The sequence below is a fragment of the Oenanthe melanoleuca genome, chromosome 6 (genome assembly GCF_029582105.1).
Source record: "Oenanthe melanoleuca isolate GR-GAL-2019-014 chromosome 6, OMel1.0, whole genome shotgun sequence".
NCBI lineage: Eukaryota > Metazoa > Chordata > Aves > Passeriformes > Muscicapidae > Oenanthe > Oenanthe melanoleuca.
Genome location: NC_079340.1, coordinates 14067643 through 14089989, shown reverse-complemented (window position 1 = coordinate 14089989; position 22347 = coordinate 14067643). Strand labels below are relative to the sequence as shown.

The window sequence follows — 22347 nt, the reverse complement described above, 5'->3', positions numbered from 1 at the left end:
GAGACCAATTTTGTGTGATTAGAATTATGCAGAGGTAATGCTTTATACTTGAGCAGAGCCTTTTCACCTAGTGCAAATCACTGGCACAATATGCAGCAGCAGCAGAGAAATGCCACAGCCCTGGGAAAAGGCTTGGCAGACCAGAGGGTAGAGCAACTGATGAGTTAGGAAACAAAAGAATTTCTTTAAGTTTGTCTGAAGAAACTTCAGTGCTCACTGTGGCAGGAAATGCTCATTTGCAGTTCTTAGGTGTGCACAGAGGGAAAAATCAGTTTTGTTATTCTCTCACTCAGTACTTGTTTGGGATGTCATCAGCAATCCCTTCCAGAAAGACTCTTCTTGCTGTATTTGTGATTTCCACATTTTCATTCTGGGAATGCCATGATAGTGCTGCCTTTCCCATTAAAATGGGATTAACAATAAAATCAAACCTGCTGCAAACTGCTCAGAGATGGGCCCAGATCTTTTGTGTGTGGGGTGCTTTAGTTTATTCTGCTGTTTTGGTCTGGCTGCTCTTCGGAAGAAGAGATGGAGCCACTCAGCACAGTCACCTTCCTCAAGGTAGTGCACAGGTGGTGCCACAATGGAGGAGACCTGTGCACTTTCAGTAGATGGCATGGATAAAACCGAGCTGTACTAATCTCAGCTAGTAGGGAGTTACGGTTTAGCTAGCAACTAAGCCCCACACGGCTGCTCCCTCACTACCTCTGGTGCAATGGAGGAGAGAATTGGAGGGGTAAAAGTGAGAAAACTAGTAAGCTGAGATAAAGACAGTTTAATAAACAAAGCAGAAGTGGTAAAAGCAAGGAATTCATTTACCACTTCCCATCTGCAGGCAGGAAAGCCATCCCCAGGAAAGCGGGGCTCCATCTCACATAACTTGGGAAGACAAACACCATCACTCTGAATGTCTCCCTTTTCTCCTTCTTCCCCCCATTTTATGATGCCACATGGTATCTCTTTGGTCAGTTTGAGTCAGCTGGCCTGGCTCTCCCTCCTCCCAATTTTTTATGCATCCCCAGCCTGTTCCTTGGTGCAGTGGAGTGAGGGGAACATCAACACTGTTTCCAGCACAAACCCAAAACATAGCCCTGTACTAGCTGCTATGAAAAAAAATTAACTCTTCTCCAGCCCAACCCAGCACAGGAGAAAAATCTCTTAAAACAGTACTGATCTCTTAGCTTTTTTACTCCCATTGTGATAATTTAGGATTGATTTCTTCAAGTGAAAAACAGAACATAAGCAGCACCAACAGTAGCACCAACTGTGTGCTACTACATCATCAAAAAGGAGCCAGTTATGGCACTTGCTGCTATTGCCACTCCAGTATCAAGATTGCCATGCTTAAGATATGGCATATCCCTCAGATCTGAGCTGCCAAGGTTTCTGGGAACTGCTCATGCCTCAAAGGAAGGAGTTGGGATGAAGTTATATTAATGTTCCTTTCTCTGTATCCTAAGTGTTTTGTCACAAGTTTGCTAATTGTCTTCTATGAGCAGCAATTCACAGAAAGTGCTGTCTGTGTGTAACATGACTGAATTCAAATAGATTAAAAACACTTGAGTCTGTTAAAAGAGAGAGTAACAGCAGTGTCAGAGGTTCAACAAATGACTCTAAGTTATGTTACACTCAGTAACACAGGTTTTCTGTAGGCCATTACTTTCTTTAGTAACATGAGAGACTGAGGATACTCCCTGCTTTGTCCCCCCAGTGTCCCAGCAGGATTAAAAGCTGCAGCATTGAAAATGCAGAACTCAGCCCTGAGCCCTGTGTCTACCCTTGGACAATGAGCTGTTTTTTTTGGGGTCAGCCTTCTCTCTAGTTTTCTGAGCATTCAGCCTCATTCCTGCTCATTTAATTAGCTAGCAGAGATGCAAAGCATACTTTTAAAAAGTCTTCTGTTTACTTTCTTGTCACCCATGTAAGTATCATACCATATGATTTTGAATCTGACATCTTTGGACTAGGGATACCTAACCAGCAGTTAGGATTACATGCTTTAATTCTCATGGTGGCTTCTGGGAGTTACCATATTAGGGGGAATTGTTTTTCATTGTTGTTGTTTCTGTTTTTTGTTTAATGACCCATCCTTCAGCCCCATTTGCTTCTGAGCAAGTCCCAGCTGTACGTCTGTCACCTCTCTGGGGTCCTCCCTTCCATGCAGAAGAGATGTTGGTGTTGCAAGAACAGCTGGCTGAGAGGGTTTGGACAACAGCTGTGCCTCTGGGTCAGCTCCTCTCCAGGGGCAGAAAATTCTGAGCCCTTATAGTGAAAGAGTAGCTCAGGCAGGTGAATTACCTGAGAGGGGTGAGCAGACCCAGCAGACCCACAAGCTTCCATTCATGGTGTCTCCATTAGAGAGAGACAAAGACTTGCATTGCATTATTGGGTGGTCCATTCTCATCAGCTAATGGAAGTCTAAATTCCCATTGCCCCCACAAATTCCCCACAGCTGATTCACGACTTGAATTAAACCATAATTATGTATTATTAGCAGTCATTTCATAGTAAGGTTGAAGGATGAAATGCAGTTAGTGGTGATGAATTCCAGATGTGCAGGGCAGAAGAGAAGGCCAGTTTCTGAGTAACTACAAGATAGAGTAATGTATTCTAAATATTTGATTCAATTAAGCTTCCTTCTGCTCTTTGCTTCCGCTTACAGATGGCTCATCAATCTATAGTTTAGGGACACATTGCTATTCTTTCTAATGGTAATTAGGTGATCAGGATGGAGACAGGTTTGATGAAATACTCACATTATGATCTGCATATTTAAAATGGAACAGAGTCCAAAAGCAAAGGCAAAATGCTAGCTGGCTGCTGCACATGGCTTCAACCTCAGGCACTTGGTAGGTCTTCCTCTAGCATAGGTAATGGGGACTTTGCCAGTTCCCACCACAGAAAGAATAGTTGTTTTTGAACTCATCAACTATGAGTGCTTGTACCTGGTTTTGAATGTTGCTAAACCCTTAATTGACAGTTTCCTGCAAAAATACTCATGATGCTTGCCCATTTTTGGCTCACCTTCACTGAGAGGGTTCTTGCAACTTGGAAAAGAGTAGTAAAACAGTCGTGACTGATCTTCCAGTGACTTCTCCATGTTTGGGAAAGGCCATCATGGTACTTTTAGGGCAGGGTATGTATTCTTAGCAGCTTCTGGCTTGCTTATGTTTATCAGCCTCTAGCCTTTGAAAACAGGAATATTTGAGAAGGTGCCCCTGCTGTTGAAGTGTTGCATTTTGTGTTTTTAACCCTTATGATTCTTTTAGTATCTACTGACAAAGTAAAATTGTAAAGTTGAACATGGTCAGAAGCTCTGCATGCAAATGTATAATGATCCTGTACACTCCTTTAGCCACCCCATCTGAGACCTGTTATAGCCACAAAGAATTTAATAAGGTGTTATTTATTTTATGCAGAGAAGAAATTTGGGGAGTGCAGAGGTTTAAAGCTCTGAGGGTAAATCTGTACTCAGAAAACGAAATTGGGCAAACTTTATGCCTGATTTAAATTCTAATTTAAGGGCAACGCGCAGTTTGTCCTGGCCTTCTCCCAGACATGGATTTTGGAGTCAGTTCTCAATTCAGCAAAGTACTTAAGCACATCCTGATATGCTTTGCTGAATCAGGGTTTTAAGTGGAAGTGACAGAAATAGAATTGAGATCTCCTCAGCCATAACCCTAGTCTGAAGCCATCAGGCAATGCTTCCTTTCTTCGTTGCCCTTCATCACAGTATAATATGGCAAGTGTCTGAGACAGGCAAGAGCCATGCTCTGAACTTCTGCCCCTTACCAGAAGCCAAATCACCCAGAAATTTCAAAAATATGAGCCAAGCAGCCAGTTTTAAACACTCTGAAACTTGAAATCTTTGTCCCCTGGTGCCTCGAGTCATTCAAGTGCATTGTTTAAGCAAATGGACAAAGGATTCTCTTAGCTCTGATACAGCTTCCCTTCAGGTCAACAAAACTGAAGATCTCTTTCTTCTTTACGTATGATACCCTTCCAGTGTTATCAGTTCCCCAAACCAGTTACCAGTGAAGCTTATGTCTGTATAATCTTACTTCCAGTTTCTTATTTAATCAATTCTTATCTTTAATAAAGAATTGCAGGCTGAAATTTTGTTACATGCTTCCTAGGGAAGGGAATCTCTGCTTGCAATAACAATTTAAATATCCAGTTAACAGCTGTATTGCATCCTCATACAATCATAATCCTTCCCTAGGCTTGCCACCAATACTCTGTGCTTGCAACTTCCTAGGAAACAAGCAACTAGCAAGTTGCTTCTTTGATGGGGCAAGGGGCAGTGACACAGGAAAGAGGGAATATTGTTTTGCTTTATTTCTTGCCCATTTGCTTTTCCTCATTCTGACTTAAAAAAAATCTACGTACACTGTTACCTAGGTTAAAGAAATCCAGTCCTTTTACACAAAGGTTTTAGAGATATATTTACTGTATTGTGAATACCGTTTGTTTTTTGACAAGCTTTTAAAAATAACTTTTTTTTTTTTTTTCCAGATGATGTCTTTTTGAGGCTTGTTCTGTAGTACCCTTCAAAGATAAGGAATGACTTACAATATTTTTGGTCTGAGAAGGCTAGCAAGCTCCTTGATGTAATTTCATTAAAAATCCATTTTTCTATTATGGCTATAAACATTAGTTTATAAACATTAGTTTACTAAAGTGCACTTCTTTTCCTTTTGATGGTACTGGCTGATAATTGCACTGCTAAAGATGCTCTTCTAGGACAAAAAATTACTTTGTTGTATTGAGTCACTTGGACAAACTATAGAGGGGGATTTTTTCAACCACTGCCTTACAAGGACAATTTCAAGTAAGTTTATTTACTTTATTACAATTAAAGTAAGAAACTATAGCAGATCTCATAATATATCTCTCTTCTCTACTTAGCTGTCCTTAGGATCCTGCTGCTCCTAAAGTCTGCTTTCCTGGGCTATGCTATCCAGTGGACATACAGGTTAAATTAAATTTTTGATACTGTTCCACCTGTGTTTTTCCTGATGATTTGATACTGATTGCTATTTCCCATCTGCTGTTACAACTTGAATGCTAATGTGACTCCATCCCCCACTGGGAGCATGCTGATATTGACACGTGCATCTCTGAGAAGCTTCTCATTGAGGTGGTGGATGCTCTGTGCTGCCAAGTCATTCTTCCTTGGTTTTAGCACCTTTCCATTCCAAAAGACCTATTGAAAAAAGAAATATGATATACCTCCTTTCTTCCAATATGGTCCTTGGACCACAGAAGCAGCTTTGGAAAAGTTCCCCTATATTTTTTAGAGATTGATATTATTTGTTATATTTCAGACATCTAATGGTCTCTCTGACATGAAACTCTCATAAGTAAGTCAGAGTGAGAGTCCACAGAACTTGCTAATTTTACTTCTGATTTTACTTCTAATTTTACTTTCTTTTTTACTGTTGAAATAAAAGATGTCTTGAAACACAGGTTTTTTAAGAGCCCCTATTCAGCTGCTACCATAACCCCACCCCAAAGGTGCCTGAAGTTTAACATCTTTGTTTCTTGTAAAAGTAATTAATTGATAACTTATTAATAGTTACTGATTAAAAGTGCTACTTTTGATCTTGTGCAAGTACTGTACATAGTATAAACATACTACAAGACAAACCAGAATAATACAGAGCATTTTCTGTAACGAATAACAAAAAAAATACATGTTTTCTATTAGTGTTTTATATAGCTTACTTTAAGAATTTATGTTAAATTTTCTTTTTGTTTGTGTTCCATGGAACAAACATGTCACAATTAGCAACCTAACTGCAGGTCAGAAGTCACATTATTAGAATTCCACTATGACTTTTTTTTCTTTTCCCACAGCCAGAAGCAGTAACTGCCTGAGCATTACCATCAGAACTGCAGTACTTACATTATCAATAGCTATTAATCCCCCTTTCTTTATGAGGCGCAAGCATTTTTCATAGTACTCATTGTAGTTTTCTTTATCGGCATCAATGAAAGCAAAGTCAAAGGTTTCCGCTTCTCCATTGGCCAACAGTTCATCTAGATGAGCAACAAAGTGAGTTGTTATACCCTGGTTGGTGCTGTGTAGGAGGAAGTAATCTATTTGTGTCAAAGTTCTCATTAAATGTTTTCTGCTGCCTTGACCAGGCAGCCTCTTCTTCCACAGGTAATTACTAGAAAAGCTTATCCCACAGAAACCAATCTAGACATTATATATGCCATAAAACATGCAGTGACTGAGTTCTGCATGCTTAGGAGTTTGTGGAGCAGCTCCAAACCTGAAGGATACAGCTGGGACTGCTGAAAGGTAAGTCAAGCACTTTGAAACTGGACATACTCTACATCTTCAGCTTTTTTGTTTTTTTTGAGCTGAGAAGTGTTTTCTTGAATGGATTAGAATTTTTCTCACAGGTCATGAACAAACCTTGTTAGAGATATTTACAGCAAAAAATTGCTGTAAGTAGTCTCTCTCTGTGCCAATGCAAGTAGAATTCCCTTTAAAGTTCTCCTAAACAGACTTCTTGACTGAGAATTTCAAATTGCCAGTTGCAGAGGAGGTGATTGCTATCTCCTAAGGTCCTCTGCCACCACCCTAATCTGCCCTTAGCCTCTGCCAGCAGATGATCTTTTTGTCTGATGCAATGTCTGGACAAAGCAGTTGGATAGACTTCAAGGAGTTTGCATACCAACAAACTGTTTATATCTGCCTCTTTAGAAAAGATGGATTTGAAAGTAATACAAGGTTATTAATGGATCTGTGGATCCATCAAACACCTCTGCTGCAATCCTTCTGAATCCAACAATCCTAGAAAATTTCTTGCATTTTCAGAACATAACATTATTAGTATTTCCTCTGCCTCACATTTTCTCTTTCCTTGAATGAGAAAAGTTATTACCTCACTAATTGCCTTGCATGCTTTTGGCACATCCTAAATTTGAACTTCTCTAAACACAATTCAGCCTAAGTTATATATTGGCTTCTGAACTTTTTCTGCACCTCAGCCCTTTCAGGGAACTTTTCCTCTCTTAACAAAGAAGTACTTTCTTAGAATGGACAATGGATAAGAGAAATTTGGCTTTGTCTAATTAATCTGTGTTAATCAGCTTTCCCAGAAGCAGCTGACAATAGTACTTGATAGATTAAGTGATGGACAGGACAGGTGAGTGACCAGTACAGCCCACTGCATAAGACAAGCATTTTCTTCCTCTCTACTACTAGGTAGGAAAACTGTGAACTCCTAAAGATTTTTACTTTTTAATATAAGAGAAGCCGCCTCCCTATTAGCAAAAGGGATCACATTCATAAGCTTATTTGGTCTTATGTTTCATCACTATTGTACCCCTCTTCTATTTCTAGAGAAGGGGAAACAATCAGTTAATTCAGGTTACTTACCAAGCGTTTGAATTGCTGGCTTAATCCGCAGGTCAATTTTATGCTCTACTCCTGCCTAAGATGCAAAAGAACAGTGTTGATAAAAGTGGTCAAGAAATAATCTATTAGTAGGCTGTACTCAGGGAGTGACTGGGGTTCAGATAGTTTTCCTATTATTTCTAGGTTCCAAACACCACTTACTGTTCTTCCCAAACTAAACTCTTATCAGCCTCCTTTAATGGTAAGAATACTTCTGTGTGAATGTGCAAGTCTAAAATACCAAAATCTCTTCACTTATAAAGGCAGGTGTACAGGAGATGCTGCTTACCTCCTTCCACAGTGGCCTTCCAATTTTGGCATAGTCCTCATTTATATCACAAGCAATAACTCGGCCGTTATCTGGCAGGACAAGTGCCATATTCAAGGCATTATAACCTGTGAAAACACCTAGGAAAATCATAAGAGACATCAACATTTATTGTATTGTGGAAAAATTACTACAGGGTTCTTTTCAGGAATAAAATCTACAAATGAATTAAGGATGGCAATTTGTTAATAGACAGTAAAGATTTTTCATTTTTCCTTCCATTTTAATGTAATGGTAGGTTGAAAGGAATTTTTACTTTTTTTTTTTTTTTTTTTTTTTTTTAATCAATCTTTTAGCAAACTTCAATGTTAGCTTTTTCCAAAAGGCTCATGGACCTACAAGGCAGAGTCTGGTCTTGCATGTGTAACCCAGAGAGACTGGGTGAGCAGCAAATTTCCAGGGAATTGTAACAGCCAGGTCAAGAAAGAAGATGGTGGGAACCCATACCTGGCTGCTCAGCACCAGTCTATCTTTTAGGACATCCTGGTAATATAGGTGCATCAAGCAAAGTGGACTTGATGCAGGGCCTGTGCCGCAAAATTATCTTCTTCTGGCAAGAAACTGATACAGGAAGGACAGAATACACCCTGTCTTGCAACTGCTGAAGACTCAAGAGGTCTATTTAGCTCAGTTTTTCAGATTGCCTCAGAACTGATGAGCCATCCATGCTGATGCCAGAACTACTGAATGCACAGTTAGACAAAATGGCAACCAAGTGCAAATCAGACACTCCTTTTCATGCTCTAGTTTGCCCACCTGTTTGCTGACAGGTATGCACTGCCTTTCTGTATTTGGTATTTTCTGTTAAACATGGCTGTATTTGGAGAATGATAGGTCAAGAGTTTTATTTTACTACAAAGTGACATTCTTACCTACTTCAATAACTTTCTTGGCTTTAATGAGTTTGACCAAATTTGCCATAAGCTGAGCCTGCTCACAGGACACCATCATTCTGCCCCAGGGATGATCAGCAGTAAGCTAGAAAAGGGGAAAAAAATAACACTTTGCATCAAACAAAAACCAAATCTACCAAACCAATTTCCTAAAGAAAAAAATCCCAGTGAAACTCCAGGAAAAACAAATACCTATGTCTTCTCATTTTAGATCCCTTTCTACTCCATCTATGAGCCAGAAATTGGTTTGAATTTAACTATAAGTAAGGAGCATGTTATGTGCATCATAAGCAGTGGATATTCAAAGCAGTAGTATGCTCCAAAGTTACCATGGCTGTGACAGACGCAGCAATATTTGCAACTAATGAAGAATCAGAGGAACTTTGACTGTGAAAGTGCTTGATTTCTGTGAATTTACACAGATACAACTCCTTCAAGATGTGTAGAATGCTTTAATGAACTGCTAGGTTCACGTCTGCCAAAGATCAGACCACATGGTCCTGGCTACACAGGGTAAACCTGGAGAAGCTGTGCCCATCCCAGCATGGAAAGGCTCTTGGCATTGAGGAGTGGGCAATGGGAGAAGAAGGGCTGTGCCATGGCAGTATTTCCCTTCTTCTGCTAGGGATCATTCCAACCAACCTGTTCCAGCAGTTAGCATTTAATTTCTTTTATACAAGAACAGTTTGTCTCACCTGAAATGACTCAAACCTGAGTCAGGATGTCTGGTCTCATCTCTGACACTGGAGCCTGATGGAGGCCATCACCTCTCTGAGTAAAAGGTTCCTTATATGACAACCAAAAGGAACAGAAGTCATCTGTTCAAGTCCAAATCAAGTACAGCCCTAACACAAAGCCTTGGGAGCCAAGGATAGAAAGACATATCTAAAATGTATGCCAATACTATTGAATAGTCATGTAGGTAGCCCTGAACATTGAAGAGTCTGGGCATTACCAGTTAAAAAACCCCTCTAGTGGGTATGCAAACAAGACAGAGGAAGGAAATGTGACCAGGATCCCAGCAGTTCAGGATGAGGTGTGGGTGATACTGACCAGACGCAGCTTCTTTAGAATTGGATGTTCCCGCAGAGAGTGATCCAGTATGTATTGTCGGATAGGACTGTTTTTCGCAATCATACCACTCGGTGTCCCAAAAACTAAAGATGGGTATTTTCTACCTACAAAAAAAAAAAAAAAAAAAAAAAAAAAGGTAATAATAAGAACTTTTATACTTTTCAGTTATTGCTGTTTTAAAGAAAGTAAGCACTGAAGTGTTACTAAAGGTTAAAAAGTTCTCCGCTTTAAAATAGCTGTGGAAATGAAAAATGCAACATAGCTGGACAACCAGATAGACTATAAATTTTTTTTCCTCTTCTCCTTTTTAGCCTCTAAGATGTCCAGCCCAGGCCTCCAAAGGCTGAAGGGAAAAGGCTTCAGTACTCTGTTTTTCAATGGCCAACTTGATGGTTACAAACTGACATAATCTCACAGGAGAAGTAACCCCATCAAAACTCAAAAGGGCAAGTTTAAAGAGAGAAACATGAATGAGATGTACAATTTTCTTAGTCTGGGGCCCTTGTTTTGCAGATGAATAGAGGCTGCTGGGTTTTAGGCTTATCAGCCAATGTGTCTTCTCAAATCCTGTGCTCCCTCATGACACTGTCTTGCCCTCCAGCCAGGGGAAATGCAGTATTGCTCAATGGCTTGTTAAGCATGAAACCTGTATGCAGACAAAGTAGGTGCTGAAAGTTGAAGTTTAAGGATTAGTACATGTCTACTCAAATACAGAACAGACTGCAGCTTTCATGCCCAATGTTTCTTTTACCAAATGGATCAACTATTTTGAAGAAATAACAAATTAATTTCCACATCTCCTGGTAGTTGTCTAATACTACAGAATACTTTTATTTCAGTGCGTTTATTTTCTGTTAATGGTTCTATTTTGCAGACGACCACGCCGAGATGCAGATTATTTCAACAACTTGCTTTAAATCAAAGCGTAAGTAACCAAGCGCCCGCGTTACAAACCCAACAGCAATCTCCTTCCCCTCCTGGATCGTGGGTTCGTTCTTTCGCTGCCCCCGGGGAATGAAAGGGAAACTGCTACCAGCAAACAATGCTGTGCGCAAGGACCACACCCCGGCCTTTCCGGGCTGGCCAAACATTGCAGGCAGGGGACCGGGCGGGGAGCGCGTCCTCGCCTTCGCTGGGACCTTGGCCCGGCCCCACACTGCGATAGCTGGATTATAGGGAGCGGCTTGGGCTCTAAGAACATCAGTGTATTTACTGCCGCAGCTCAGTAAAATAAATCCGTGTCCGCAGGGCAGCCCCGAGGGGGCTGCTCCCCCGACGGCCGCCGGGCAGTGCCCGCGGCGGGGACTCCTGCCCGCCCAGCGAGGGATCTGCCCGGGCGCTGCGGTTCCCGTCCCGTCCTGGCCCGGTGGGGACACGAGGAAGGCGCAGCCTTCAGGTCTCCCTGTGTGGCAGGACTTGGGGGGCGCCGCTTACCTGCAAGCAAACCCGTGGCAAAGGCGACCCCCAGCATCGCCGTCCCGACGGCCACTTCTTTGGGCACGCTGAGAAGCGGCATTTCGGAGCGGGCAGCGAGCGGCGCGGCAGGAGGCAGCGGCCCGGCCCGGTTTCACGCGGTGCGCTCCGCCCGCCCCGCAGGGCGGGGCCGCGCTGCCCGTGGGTGGCGGCCCGGCGGCGCTCGGGTTCGTCTCGGTGTCTCTTGCGGTCCCCGCGCCGGGGTGGCGAGAGGGTAGGTCACCTGCGGGAGGTGTGCGCCTTCCTCTCGGTGCCATATTCGCCTGTGGTGCGTAAAGTGACAAAGACAGCGCCTGAAATCTGTGCCACCAGCTCCTCAGAGGCTGGTTCTGGTATAGCTTCACTACAGTCTTCGGTTTAAAACACACCCAAGTGTCGTGTGAGCTCGTAATGGGCTCTGCTGGAGGAGCTTTTCACAGAAATATTCTTGTAAGAGGCTTGGTACTCCAACTAGCCCGGGAAGCAAGCTCTCTCCTTCCCCTAGAGCACATTTCTTTGCAGCTGAGGTGTGAGCAATTACTCATCAAAAAGCATGTAACATTTTTGGAATTTCAGTCCTGTGACCTATGAGTTTCCAGGTGAAAGGAGTCAAGGAAGATTCTCCAAGAGATGGGAAATGGGGCCTGCTTTCCCCCACTGCTGTTTTCAGCCCCCTTCTGCAGTACCTCCTTCCAGTGAGGTGGAGCAGTGCCCTCGCCACTGCTTAATAACCTTGTTGAGGGAGGAAATCCCTCAACAAGGGTCTCTAGATCAGTTGTTGAGGGAGTTGGTTTGTAAGTCAACAGTGATTGGTGTAATCTTTTTCATGTCAGCCTAAACCCGACTTTTTTGTGCTTCTGTGCCTTTTGGAGATGGGCTGGGGATTTGGTTTTCATTTTGTAAAGTATTGGTAATATCTGGGTTTTGGAAAAACACAAGCAAAATATGGAGCTCTATCATTTTGACGTTCTATGAGAGATGAAATTAGTGCCATGGCACACAGACCAGGAATACATAGGAGTGGACTGGGTTGCAACTTGGGCTCCACAGATGTAGGCTGAAAGCAGGTAAAAATTCCCTTTTGACACATAGTCTATCTCCAGAAAGCCAGATGAATTGTGTGTTGGTAGGTTTGGATGAAAACATTTCAACTATTTCCCTATGCTAGCAAAACAAATGTCAGTACAGTTAGAAGAAAAAGATTATTTTAAAGTGCATCTTAAATGTGGGATTAAGTATATCACTAGGGTATTTATGGGAAATGTGTTTGCTATCAGTGCATTTTTAGTGTGTTAGAGCTTATTTACAAAGACTTGCCCCCAGAGCTCCTTTTCCAGCAACTGATTAAACCACTCACTAGAGAGTCTGCTGTGATTTCTTATTTGCAGACCAAAGTAAGACATATGATCTGTCTTGGCAGATAAAATAACTTTCAGTTCACTTCTAAAATTTATTTGATTTTGAAAGCTGTAAGTGTTGTTGGTTTCTTGGTGGTTTTTTTTTTCATTCAGCATCTTGTCACTTTCTCTGTGTACATTTTGCGTTTGTAAATGAGAGCATTCCATCCCGTCTTTCAGAAGATGAGTTATCGGCAGGTGCTGCAATGTGTCAGTTTCAGGCCGAACAACTATAGGAGGCAGCAACTCTTACAGCGGCCATAAATCAGATTTGTGACGGTGCGGCTCCATCTAGTGATTCTTCCCTACAACTGCAGCACAAGGGAGAGAGGAACCCTGTTCAATGAAACACACTAAGTATGCAAGATTCCAGTGTCACGGTGACCTCTCGACACGACAAGATGTCCCATTCAAATATCTCTGGGAACTTCAAGTTTCTGAAAGCTCCAAGAGAATTGGTGAACTGAGTTGCTAACATAAATGTGTTTCCGAAATTCCTCCCGCCCCCAAACGGTTAATCAGTAATAGCTTACCTTTGCTAGCTGTACTGGACAACATGTTGTTTCCTTTAGATAAGGAAGTTGATTTTCAGATATCTAAGATATGATGAAACAATTTCATAGGGAGGGATCAAAAGCGTTTTAATATTCCAGCTGGATAGAATGGAGCCATCAGCTTTTCTCTGAGCCATTTCCATTTTCAGTTTACTTAACTCTGTGATATATACTGAACAGAAAATTTTGATTAGCAGATTTATTAGACATGTACTTGCAGTGTGCGGTGGCTACCTGAGCATTTAAACATTTTGGTAAATTTCTGCCTACTACTTGTGCTAAGTAAGGTGAAGGTTATCTAATGATAAAAACTGAGTGTAATATGGGCTTGGACACAAACCCCACTGCTCCCTAAATCTTAAGGTCAGTCCACTTGCACAGATTTCACAGAAGATCAGGATTGCTCCCAGTACTGTAGTCAGTAGGCATATTTGCTATGCCTGAAAGTTCCTTCTCTCTGGAATTGCATTCTTGAAAGGGTAGGAGAGTTTTGGCAGCATATTCAGACTGAAGCCAGAACATTATTACATTTGTAAAACACATGGAGTAGGACAGACAGGATAGTGGCTGATCTCAGGGTGTACAAATTTATTCATGTTGATAATCTATTCAAAGTTTTACAGAACTGGATAGTCTGTTCTTTGCCGGGAACCTTCCTTCCAGGAGTGTTTTTCTATGTGAGAATGTTGCACACCATCTACTTCTGTGTCATCTGTGTAGACTTATTGTAGAAATGGGACTGGCAGAGAGCCCACTGATAAGGCTGTCATCTCACTTCCAGGTTTCTGCCTTTCATTTGCAACTATTTTTACATGTACCAGTTGTGCCTAGTAACTGAGGAACCATTGTAAAATGCTAAATTACTTGCCTTGAGTATAGAAAGTTTTTCCTTTCATTGTCCTCCCAATTTACATCTTTTTCTGTTGTTGTTTTTCTTTTTATTTCCCTCTTTACTCTTCCATGTGTCAACTATCTGAAAGCCTATTCTGGCAGGCTGTACCTTCCAGGTCATTGGTGATGTGCTGTGGCCTGCTCCAAGGCGGTGGTAAAGAGTAGTTTATGATCATCATGATTGTCTTACTGCTGCACTAAAAAGGAGTAAAATCTATGAGTGTTTCAGCCTTTGTCTTGTGTGAGCAGCCTGGGTATAGATGACTCTTTCTAAAATCATACTCTGTGGTGGAAAATCACTGTGTAACACAGATACCCCAAAGGAAGCGTGTACAGGCGTGTTTGAACAGCACAACTCACTGCCTTACATGTGTTGTTGCCCTAAACATTTGTTGAAGATATATTGTCTATGACTTTGGAAAGCATTCAGTGGAGTTGCATGTTGTGTCTGTTTCATTCAGGTTGCTATGGTCTGGCCTCAAGCATAATTTAAATGTTGCTTACTTAAAATCTTAGTTATCTGCACATTGTTCTCCTCTGTTTACAACGAGGATAGCAGTCACACAGTCCTCTAAAACATGTCAAAATGTTGAAAAGCAAGCAAAATGGCTACATGTAATTAGTTTAGTGAGTAAAGTGGAAACATTTTTGACGCTTGTGTACGTCTGAAAGAGAAGACAGCTTTGTCCCCAAAAGCTTGCAGTGTGAGTGTAAAACCATGGTCATGGGCAGGAAATGTAGGGAATTGGATTGTATTGAGCAGTGTGCTTGGCAATAGCCTAACTCAAATTTCTTAAGAGAAATCAGAGCAAAGTTTTAAGGAGTGATCAGGAAGAAGGAAAATGAAGCCCGGAGTGGTTTACAAGTTTACCTCAAGTATGAGTGCAGAATAAGTAAAAGCCCAAATACAAGGAGAAACCCGAGAAGAATGCATTCATGCATTCCTGTGGTCAGATTAATTGCTGAAAATGCTTATTGGGTTGAAAGTCTGGGCTAATGTGACTTGAATGAGATGAGAGCTGAGGAAAGAAGTTATAGCAAGCTAGGTAATGAAACCTTTTAATTGTGAAGATGAACATACAATCTTGAAAGTATGTCAAAATATTTCTGCTTGGTATTGCATAGCTGAGTGTGAGGGTTTGGAGTGAAAAGAGAGTTGATAATGAAGAGTTATAGGTTGAGTGATAGGCAAAATAGTAATTTTTATCTATATTGATGGAGCAAAAAGTTTGTAGAGCTGAAGCTGACCTGATTTTAGCCATCTTCAGAGAAATGTTTGATACAGATTGAGATTTAAATCTGGTTCAAGAAGACAGGAGGGAAGAGGAATATTTACAATTTGTCTGCACTGATGTTGTGGATGAATGCATGCATAGATTGGGCCAGATATTCAGAAAAGACATCAGGCCAGGAATTCCTTACCTTTTAAGATATTCACAAATAAGCAAACCCATAAGCATTCAACTGTATTTATTTATTCTATTTTAATAGGTTTTTATAATATCTTTGTTTAAAATTGAAACAGAAATTATTTATCTTATTTATGTGTTCATTCTTCTGTCTTGGGTGTTGTAGATGAAATATGTGTTTATTTGATGATTTTACACTCTGCAGTGTACATCCCCTTGCAAGACCTAGGTAAATCACTTGATGGTGTATTTTAGAGGACTGTATATGAAATTATTATTTTATTCATGACTGAGATTTCTTATTTCTTCTAATTGGTTTTGCTATGTATTTGTCTGTTCCATCCCTATTATCTTTCTGGTATTATGCTTAAGGTTTCATTTTGCAGTTCTGTAAAGCAGGATATACCATTTACCAGCATAACCTCCTTGACCTTAGAGATACTCATTCCACACATATCTGTTATATCAATTTTTTTCCCATAAATGTTCATTCATATTCTCAGCTGAAAATCTTGGAATTTTAAGAATGATACCCTTTTTTTAAAAAAAAATTTTAAAATTTGTGATAAGTGGAATTGCTCTCCAAATTTTTTTTAGGTTGAATTCAGTAATTTGAAATAAGACTAATAGTTTTCCAAATACTCATCATTGCTTCTGAAGTCATCTGGATTTTGTATCAGATGAACTGTAAGTAGCAAAGCTTCCTTTAGTATGATTCATTGTCCAGCTGGAGGGCAATCACTGAAATGGAGCACAGACATGAACAATGACTTTAACTAAGTTGGTTCGGTTACTTTCATCCTGCTCAGCTACTTCTATTGCATTCAGTCTTTTGTGGGAGCTTTTAAAGTATGTCTTTCGATAACAGCTTGTAAAGGCTCTGGTACCTTCACATCTATTTCAAGGCTAAGATATCAACATTTCAAATGCTGCTGCTAAGAAAGCTGGTGATTCATGAGCCCATAAGCCTTAAGCCATTAAACTTGCAAACAGCGAATGGTTTAGAAACGGTTTTCAGCTAGAAGTATTTTGACATATTGGTAAATATTTTCAGGCCTTACTGGCTTACAGGCCAACATTTTGAATATATATGACTACTTTTTGCAATCTCATTACAAGACTAGGTTGAGCTTTGGACATGCAGGTATCGTGAGGAGAGATAGTCCCTGCCAAGCAGCATAATTCCCAGTGCAAAGTACGTTAATGGCTTCTATGACAATATCCTACAAGTATCAAGGACTGTAAAACTCAAATTGAGCTTGACTGGGGGAGACCCAGTGAAATGGCTTGTTCAGTGGCTCAGCTTGACAGATCCAATGATAGAAGCAGTTCTCCTGACAAAGAGACTTTGCAGTCTAAGTACATGGATCAGAGGCATATTGAATTCCTCAAAACAGGTGTCAGACTTTTCTGAATGATCTCCTTCCAGGTTATAGTCCAGCCTCACACTTGGAGCGAGTGCATGGACAGTGGTACAATGGATGTTTATTACTGAGGAGTAAAGCTTAGCATTAGTTTGCTCCTACAAATAGTCCCCATGTGATTGAAATAGACACAACTTGAGTGGAGCATTCTGCTTCACTTGCAAAGCCTGCTGTGAGTCTCAAGATGCTGCTCCACTTAAGCCTTAAACTGTATAGTGCATAAACAAAATGTGAGAAATGTTGCTCCTTATCTCTCTGATTCACGTAATAAAATTAAAGAAGCAGTGGACAAATCAACCATAGCTGTGACACCTCATTAACCAGGCTTTCCCATATTATATATTTTGCCTCTCTTTTTTGACAACTGAAAAAAATATATGTCAAAACCTAGCAGGTTGCATGTGTTTCATACCAGCCATGTGAATGGAAATGAAAAATAAAGAGCACTTTTGGATGCGAGTACTTTTTCCCTTCCCTTAAGGGCATTTGTCTGAGAGTGCACAAAAGCAACAGCAGCAGCATGATGGCAGAAGAAGTGCAGGACTAGGTTGTTATTAGATAGCCTACCCCGAGCATATTAAAGAATGATGAATGGTCATCTCACTAGGCTTGATTTCTGGAGAGCTCTAGGTCAGATTTCATTTCACAAGTAAGAATTTGTCACAAGCATGTAAAAACTGTAACTGGCTGTTAACTTTGGGACTTAAAAGCAAAAATTCTTAGTAGATTATTTGTCAGTTGGAAAAATCAGAGAAGGGGACATCTGTGTTAATCAGCTCTGGTTTGCTAATATGCAGCTGGGAAGAAGGCAGTAGTGATTTTAGCAGGTAGAAAACATCTGCTGAAGAGAGAGCCCAATTAGTGTCACCTGAAACACTGTGCGTGGTGCATTACCCCCTGCAGGCTGGAAAGCCACAGTGGGGAGAATGGCTCAGATATCCCCAGGAAAAAGGAGAGTGAGATGGGCAGAGAATGGCGTCTGAGATTGTAAAGGGCAGGCTGCTTGTAGGAAGAAACAGAGGGAAGGTAGGAAGGGATTTTTTAGTTGTGTTCAATGCTCCTTTTATTTTCCTGCCTTTTTTTTTTTTTTTTTTTAATAAATTGAAGATGCAGTCTTTGTAATTGCTATGAGCTGAACTCACTTTTTTTCTCTCAACATATATTTATAAGATGCTTGTTGTAATTTTATGAGGTTCTGCTCTTTAGTATTAATAATTTTTATTTATTGTGTTTCTTTGAGTTTGAATGTTAACAAAGGACTATATAGGCTGTTACTGTCTTAGCCTGTTACCAGGTTTTTTTTTTTTTTTTTTTTTTTTACTATAAATGATGGGAATATTTCTGGTAAAATTTGCAAGAAATTTTTTCAAAAATGCCTAACAGGTGAACTGTGAGTCTTCAGTGCCACTCATCCATTTGATAAAAATAAAGCTTTCTTAGTACAGTATTTTAAAGTTATGTTTTTACTGCCTCCTTTTAGTGTTTTGAAGATCAGAAGATCCCTCTGCTTTAGGATACTTGAATCATATTTTCAGCTTTTAATCGAACTTTCTATCCATTTTGTTTTTCAGAAGGCCTTTTCTTTCCATTTCTTTATAGCCTGAGCTTGATTTCATAAGAATCTCTAACTGAACCATAAACTACCTTTATAAATATAATTTTTCCTTGAAAGCTATATCTTACTGGAATGACCAAAGTTTTGTCATGTGTTAGATTAAGATGTCTGCCGAAAATCAATAATGCTGAGGTAACAACATTGGTTTCTGCTAGGCTCTCAATTACTTTCTCAGTTGTTTGTCATAGGAAGAATATATGATCAGTTGTTTCCCCTGCAGGCTATAAACCCAGCCTGTTCTCTTTTGATCACTTCTGCATACTTCACTTTTACTCTCCTAAGTGTAACACAGATTTTTAGAGCTTTGGACCTGTGAAGTAGCAAAATGATTCTTCTGTAGTCCATTCCAAGGGATAATAGCCTCCCTGTATAAAGCATCATAAATATCTCTGGACAACAGTTAGCTCTTTTGGGTTGCATTGCACAATTGCTATGGAATCTGTTCCTGAATTTGCCATGCTCTTTGAAGAAATATCTGGGAGAAATTTACTTTACAGTCTTTCCTTTGCACCTCGTGTTCCCTGTAGTCCTTTTCACCTTGCATTCCTTTTGTGGGTAGTCCCTTATTAGTATTTTTTTTCTTTCTTTCTTTCTTCCTCTCCCTCCTCTACCTTCGTGTGTTTTTTAAAGATTGTTTCTGGTGCCATTTTGTTCTTGAAGTTGCTACATTTTGCCACAGAGGGGAAACACAGTCGTGCTCTTTCCTGAAAGCTTTACTTTGTTTCTCTCTTCATCCTTTTCTGAAATAAATTACGCTGTGCCTGGTTGATGTCAGTAAAGACTCTGCTAGGTAGAGGAATGCTTCAAATAATATTGTCTCTTGTGAAAATGGGAGCAACTGTAATTGGGCAATTAGATTAAATTAAAGCTGTAACAAGGGCAGTAGCTCCTTATTATTGTAAGTGCTCTTTCCTTAAAAAGAGACAAGTGGTTTTCTGAATGAGGCTTCAGAGGTAAGAGGTAACTTGCAGAAGGAATATTGTAGTTCTGGTCATATCACTGAAGAGAAGCTGCTTTTGCCTCTGGATTTTCACGTGCCCTGTTTTACAAGGACAGAAGCAAATTATGTGGAACAGTAAACAAGATTTTATTTGAAATAAAAAATCCGAACAAAACCCAAAAAACCCAAACCAGACAAACAACAACAACAAACAAACAAACAAACAAAAAACCAACAAAAAAAACCAAAACAAAAAAACAAACCCAAAACCCCTAAATCAACTAGAAATTTAGAAATTAATTCAGCTACCATCAGCTTCCTATCCAGCAAGTGTATGTGAGAGGTTAGTGAGATTTGGTGGCACAAACATTTGGATTTCAAGGATGCGCAGAATACTTACTGTGGCTGTACCCTGGCAAAACTCTGCTGATATATTTCACAGAAGAGGGCGGTTTGGAGCTGTTATGTTTCCTAACAGGGTATTTGTAGCATGTTATAAACAGTTACTGTTGTAACTGTAATCCTACCTGGGCTGTGGTCCTTAAAACATGGAGTGCTACCCAACTGCCAGAAACCTTAATGCAGTTTGCCTTTGTCTTCAGTCAGATTCACGAAGGCAACAGGGGAAAATGCCAGAGTACTTGGGAGCTAGGCCAGGAGGAGGATAGGTATGCAGCTGGTCATCTGTCTCAACACTTTGGAGAACATGGGTGATTACTGTGTGCCATACACTTTCCTAATTAAATGCCTTTTGGAAAATTAAAGTTCTTTGTCTCATTCCAAGGCAGAGACAATTTCTGTGACCAAATGGGGTTTAGTAACTCCTCCAGCCTTGTTGCAGTCTCTTTCATGGACTGTTTAGCTTTTTGATGTTTATGCACCCGCAGAATTTTTGTATACATAAAATAAGGCATGAAATGTGGATTTGGTGTTTATTGTGCAATCAGCTTGGCCTTAAAAAGGGCAAATGGAATAGTTAACTGAGTGTTGTATGTCCCATAACAATTCTAGTAAATGAGGCTGACTGCTCTTACCCAGTTTTCTACCTTTTCCATGATATTTTGTATTGGTATATCCTTAGAAGAGGCAGTGGGTCTTCTGGTGCTGAAATAAGCTTGAAGACCCAAATACTCACCATGCTTTAAAGCCTGGCTCTGTTGTATTGGATCAGACCTGTTTCCTGTCTTAAAGCTCTAAAGTGACAACAGGTGTGTTCTTAATAAACTGATGAAGTAAAGTGAAAAAGGAGGAGCAATCTAGATGCTTTGAAAGTGATAGCTTCTGAGGCTTATACCTTCTGAGACCATGCATGTAAAGTCATCATAGAATGGTTTGAGATGGAAGGGACTTTAAAAGTCATCTAGTTCCAGCTCCTAGCCATGGACAGGCCATTTTCCACCAGACGCAGGGATTCTTTCACTAGAAAGTGGTTTCTCCTTCACTGACTTGAAGGAGGAAACTAAAAGCTGTAGGGTGTGCAGGCATCGAAGGACTGTTCTTATCACCACAGAGTCTCATGCTATGTGAGAAACTGGGAATTCCTTGGAGCATTGGAAGCTTTGGCCTCACATGGGCAATTCCAAGAGCTTTTGTTAGGCACTAGTACACATAAAATATTAGACTATAAATGTATTGGGTCCTCCTGAGACTCTGGCAAAGAATACTCGTTGCTAGTGTTGCAGGCTGATGCCATGTATTGTTCTGTTTTTTCACTAATGTACATGAAACTCTGGCTAAGCTGCTCTTTTCCGGTGTTTGGTACTGTAGTACTACAGCAAGTTATCCTTCACTTCTGTTTTCCTTGATGTAACACATTTTTAGAGCCTTGAACACAGGAGGTATCAAAATGATCCTTCTAGAATCTATTTCTAAGGGACAGTAGTCTCTGAATGAAGTATTGTAAAGTATCTCCAGTACAAACCAAAACCTGAGCAATACAAGTGGTAATTGTACAAAGGCAGAAGTGAGAAATCCTGCTTCCTCTCACTGCTTTCTGCCATTAGAAAGGAGTTTGTCTGTTAAGTCAGTGTACAGCACTAGCATTGTTCAGTTCCTTCTAGATATTTGTAAAAAAAAAAATATTAACTTTCATCAGTAGTTATTTATGATTGTGTTCAACATAATTGTTGATGGTTGGGGTTGCTTTGCCCTTCCTCGTCTCCACATCACCGCCCTTCCTTTTGAGACTATGAAAGCCATTTAGACCCTGGAGCTTGTTTCCTTTTTGTCTATTCTAATGTAACACAGTGGCTGGGGTGTGAAAAAGATCTTGGACCTGATGCAGGATGATCAGGAATTAATAGTTCACAAGATACTGTCTCAGGTAAAGGGCTATTGGTGTGTTCAAGCTTGCACTGTGCAAACAGATCCTGAAGAAGTGAACTGTGATCATCAGATCAAACTCAGTCAGTGGAGGGCCTGAAAATGAGGACTGGGGACTGGACTTGTTTGTGGGAAATGCAAGAAAATTTGTGTACAGGACAGCAAAAGGATACCCTTGACTTTGGCTCTGAGGTGAGCTGAAAAATCTGTGCAACTGTGACAAGTTGAGTTGGGAAATAAGTATGAGGCTTTTAAATGCTATTTGTAAGTGTACTTCTGGCACCATTCAAGAAATTAATAATTTTTTTATAATGTCTTTGCTTCACCTACCATTTCTCTGAAGAATTGCTCTGTAAATCTGAATTTAAAGGGTTCAGCTTAATATCTTTAGCTACCTGCATCTGACCAGACTTTTGTACATCATTGGTATGGAGAAACGGTATTTCTGGATGCACAATGCACAGTAAGGTAGGTAGCCAAGAATCTCTGAAGATGAATTGTGTTCTGTAAATGCCTTTTGCTCTCTGACTCTGTATTACTAGATCAAGTGTAGGTGCTAGAGTTCTAAGTATCTCATATTGCATGGAGTGAATGACTGAAGCATTCATGAGTTTTGGAAGCTCGAAGGAAAGAG

The 22347-nt window shown here is 40.3% G+C and overlaps 1 protein-coding gene across 1 annotated transcript; it reads right to left on the bottom strand.

The window, feature by feature from the left end:
- Window positions 1-4821: 4821 nt before the first annotated feature.
- On the bottom strand, window positions 4822-11324 carry COMTD1 (catechol-O-methyltransferase domain containing 1). Its single transcript, XM_056494400.1, has 7 exons — window positions 11144-11324; window positions 9689-9813; window positions 8615-8720; window positions 7704-7822; window positions 7397-7451; window positions 5909-6042; window positions 4822-5206 (listed from the first exon to the last, which is right to left on the bottom strand). The coding sequence occupies exons 1-7, from the start codon at window positions 11223-11225 to the stop codon at window positions 5054-5056; spliced, it is 774 nt and encodes a 257-aa protein (XP_056350375.1). The 5' UTR covers window positions 11226-11324; the 3' UTR covers window positions 4822-5053.
- Between the last annotated feature and the right edge of the window lie 11023 nt (window positions 11325-22347).

Coding starts and splice junctions, on each gene's coding strand:
- COMTD1 (XM_056494400.1), bottom strand. CDS start 11,225: ATGCCGCTTCTCAGCGTGCCCAAAGAAGTGGCCGTCGGGACGGCGATG. Junction 7,823..8,614: donor CAAGAAAGTTATTGAAGTAG/GTAAGAATGTCA, acceptor TGATTTTCCTAG/GTGTTTTCACAGGTTATAAT. Junction 6,043..7,396: donor GCCAGCAATTCAAACGCTTG/GTAAGTAACCTG, acceptor TTGCTCATCTAG/ATGAACTGTTGGCCAATGGA.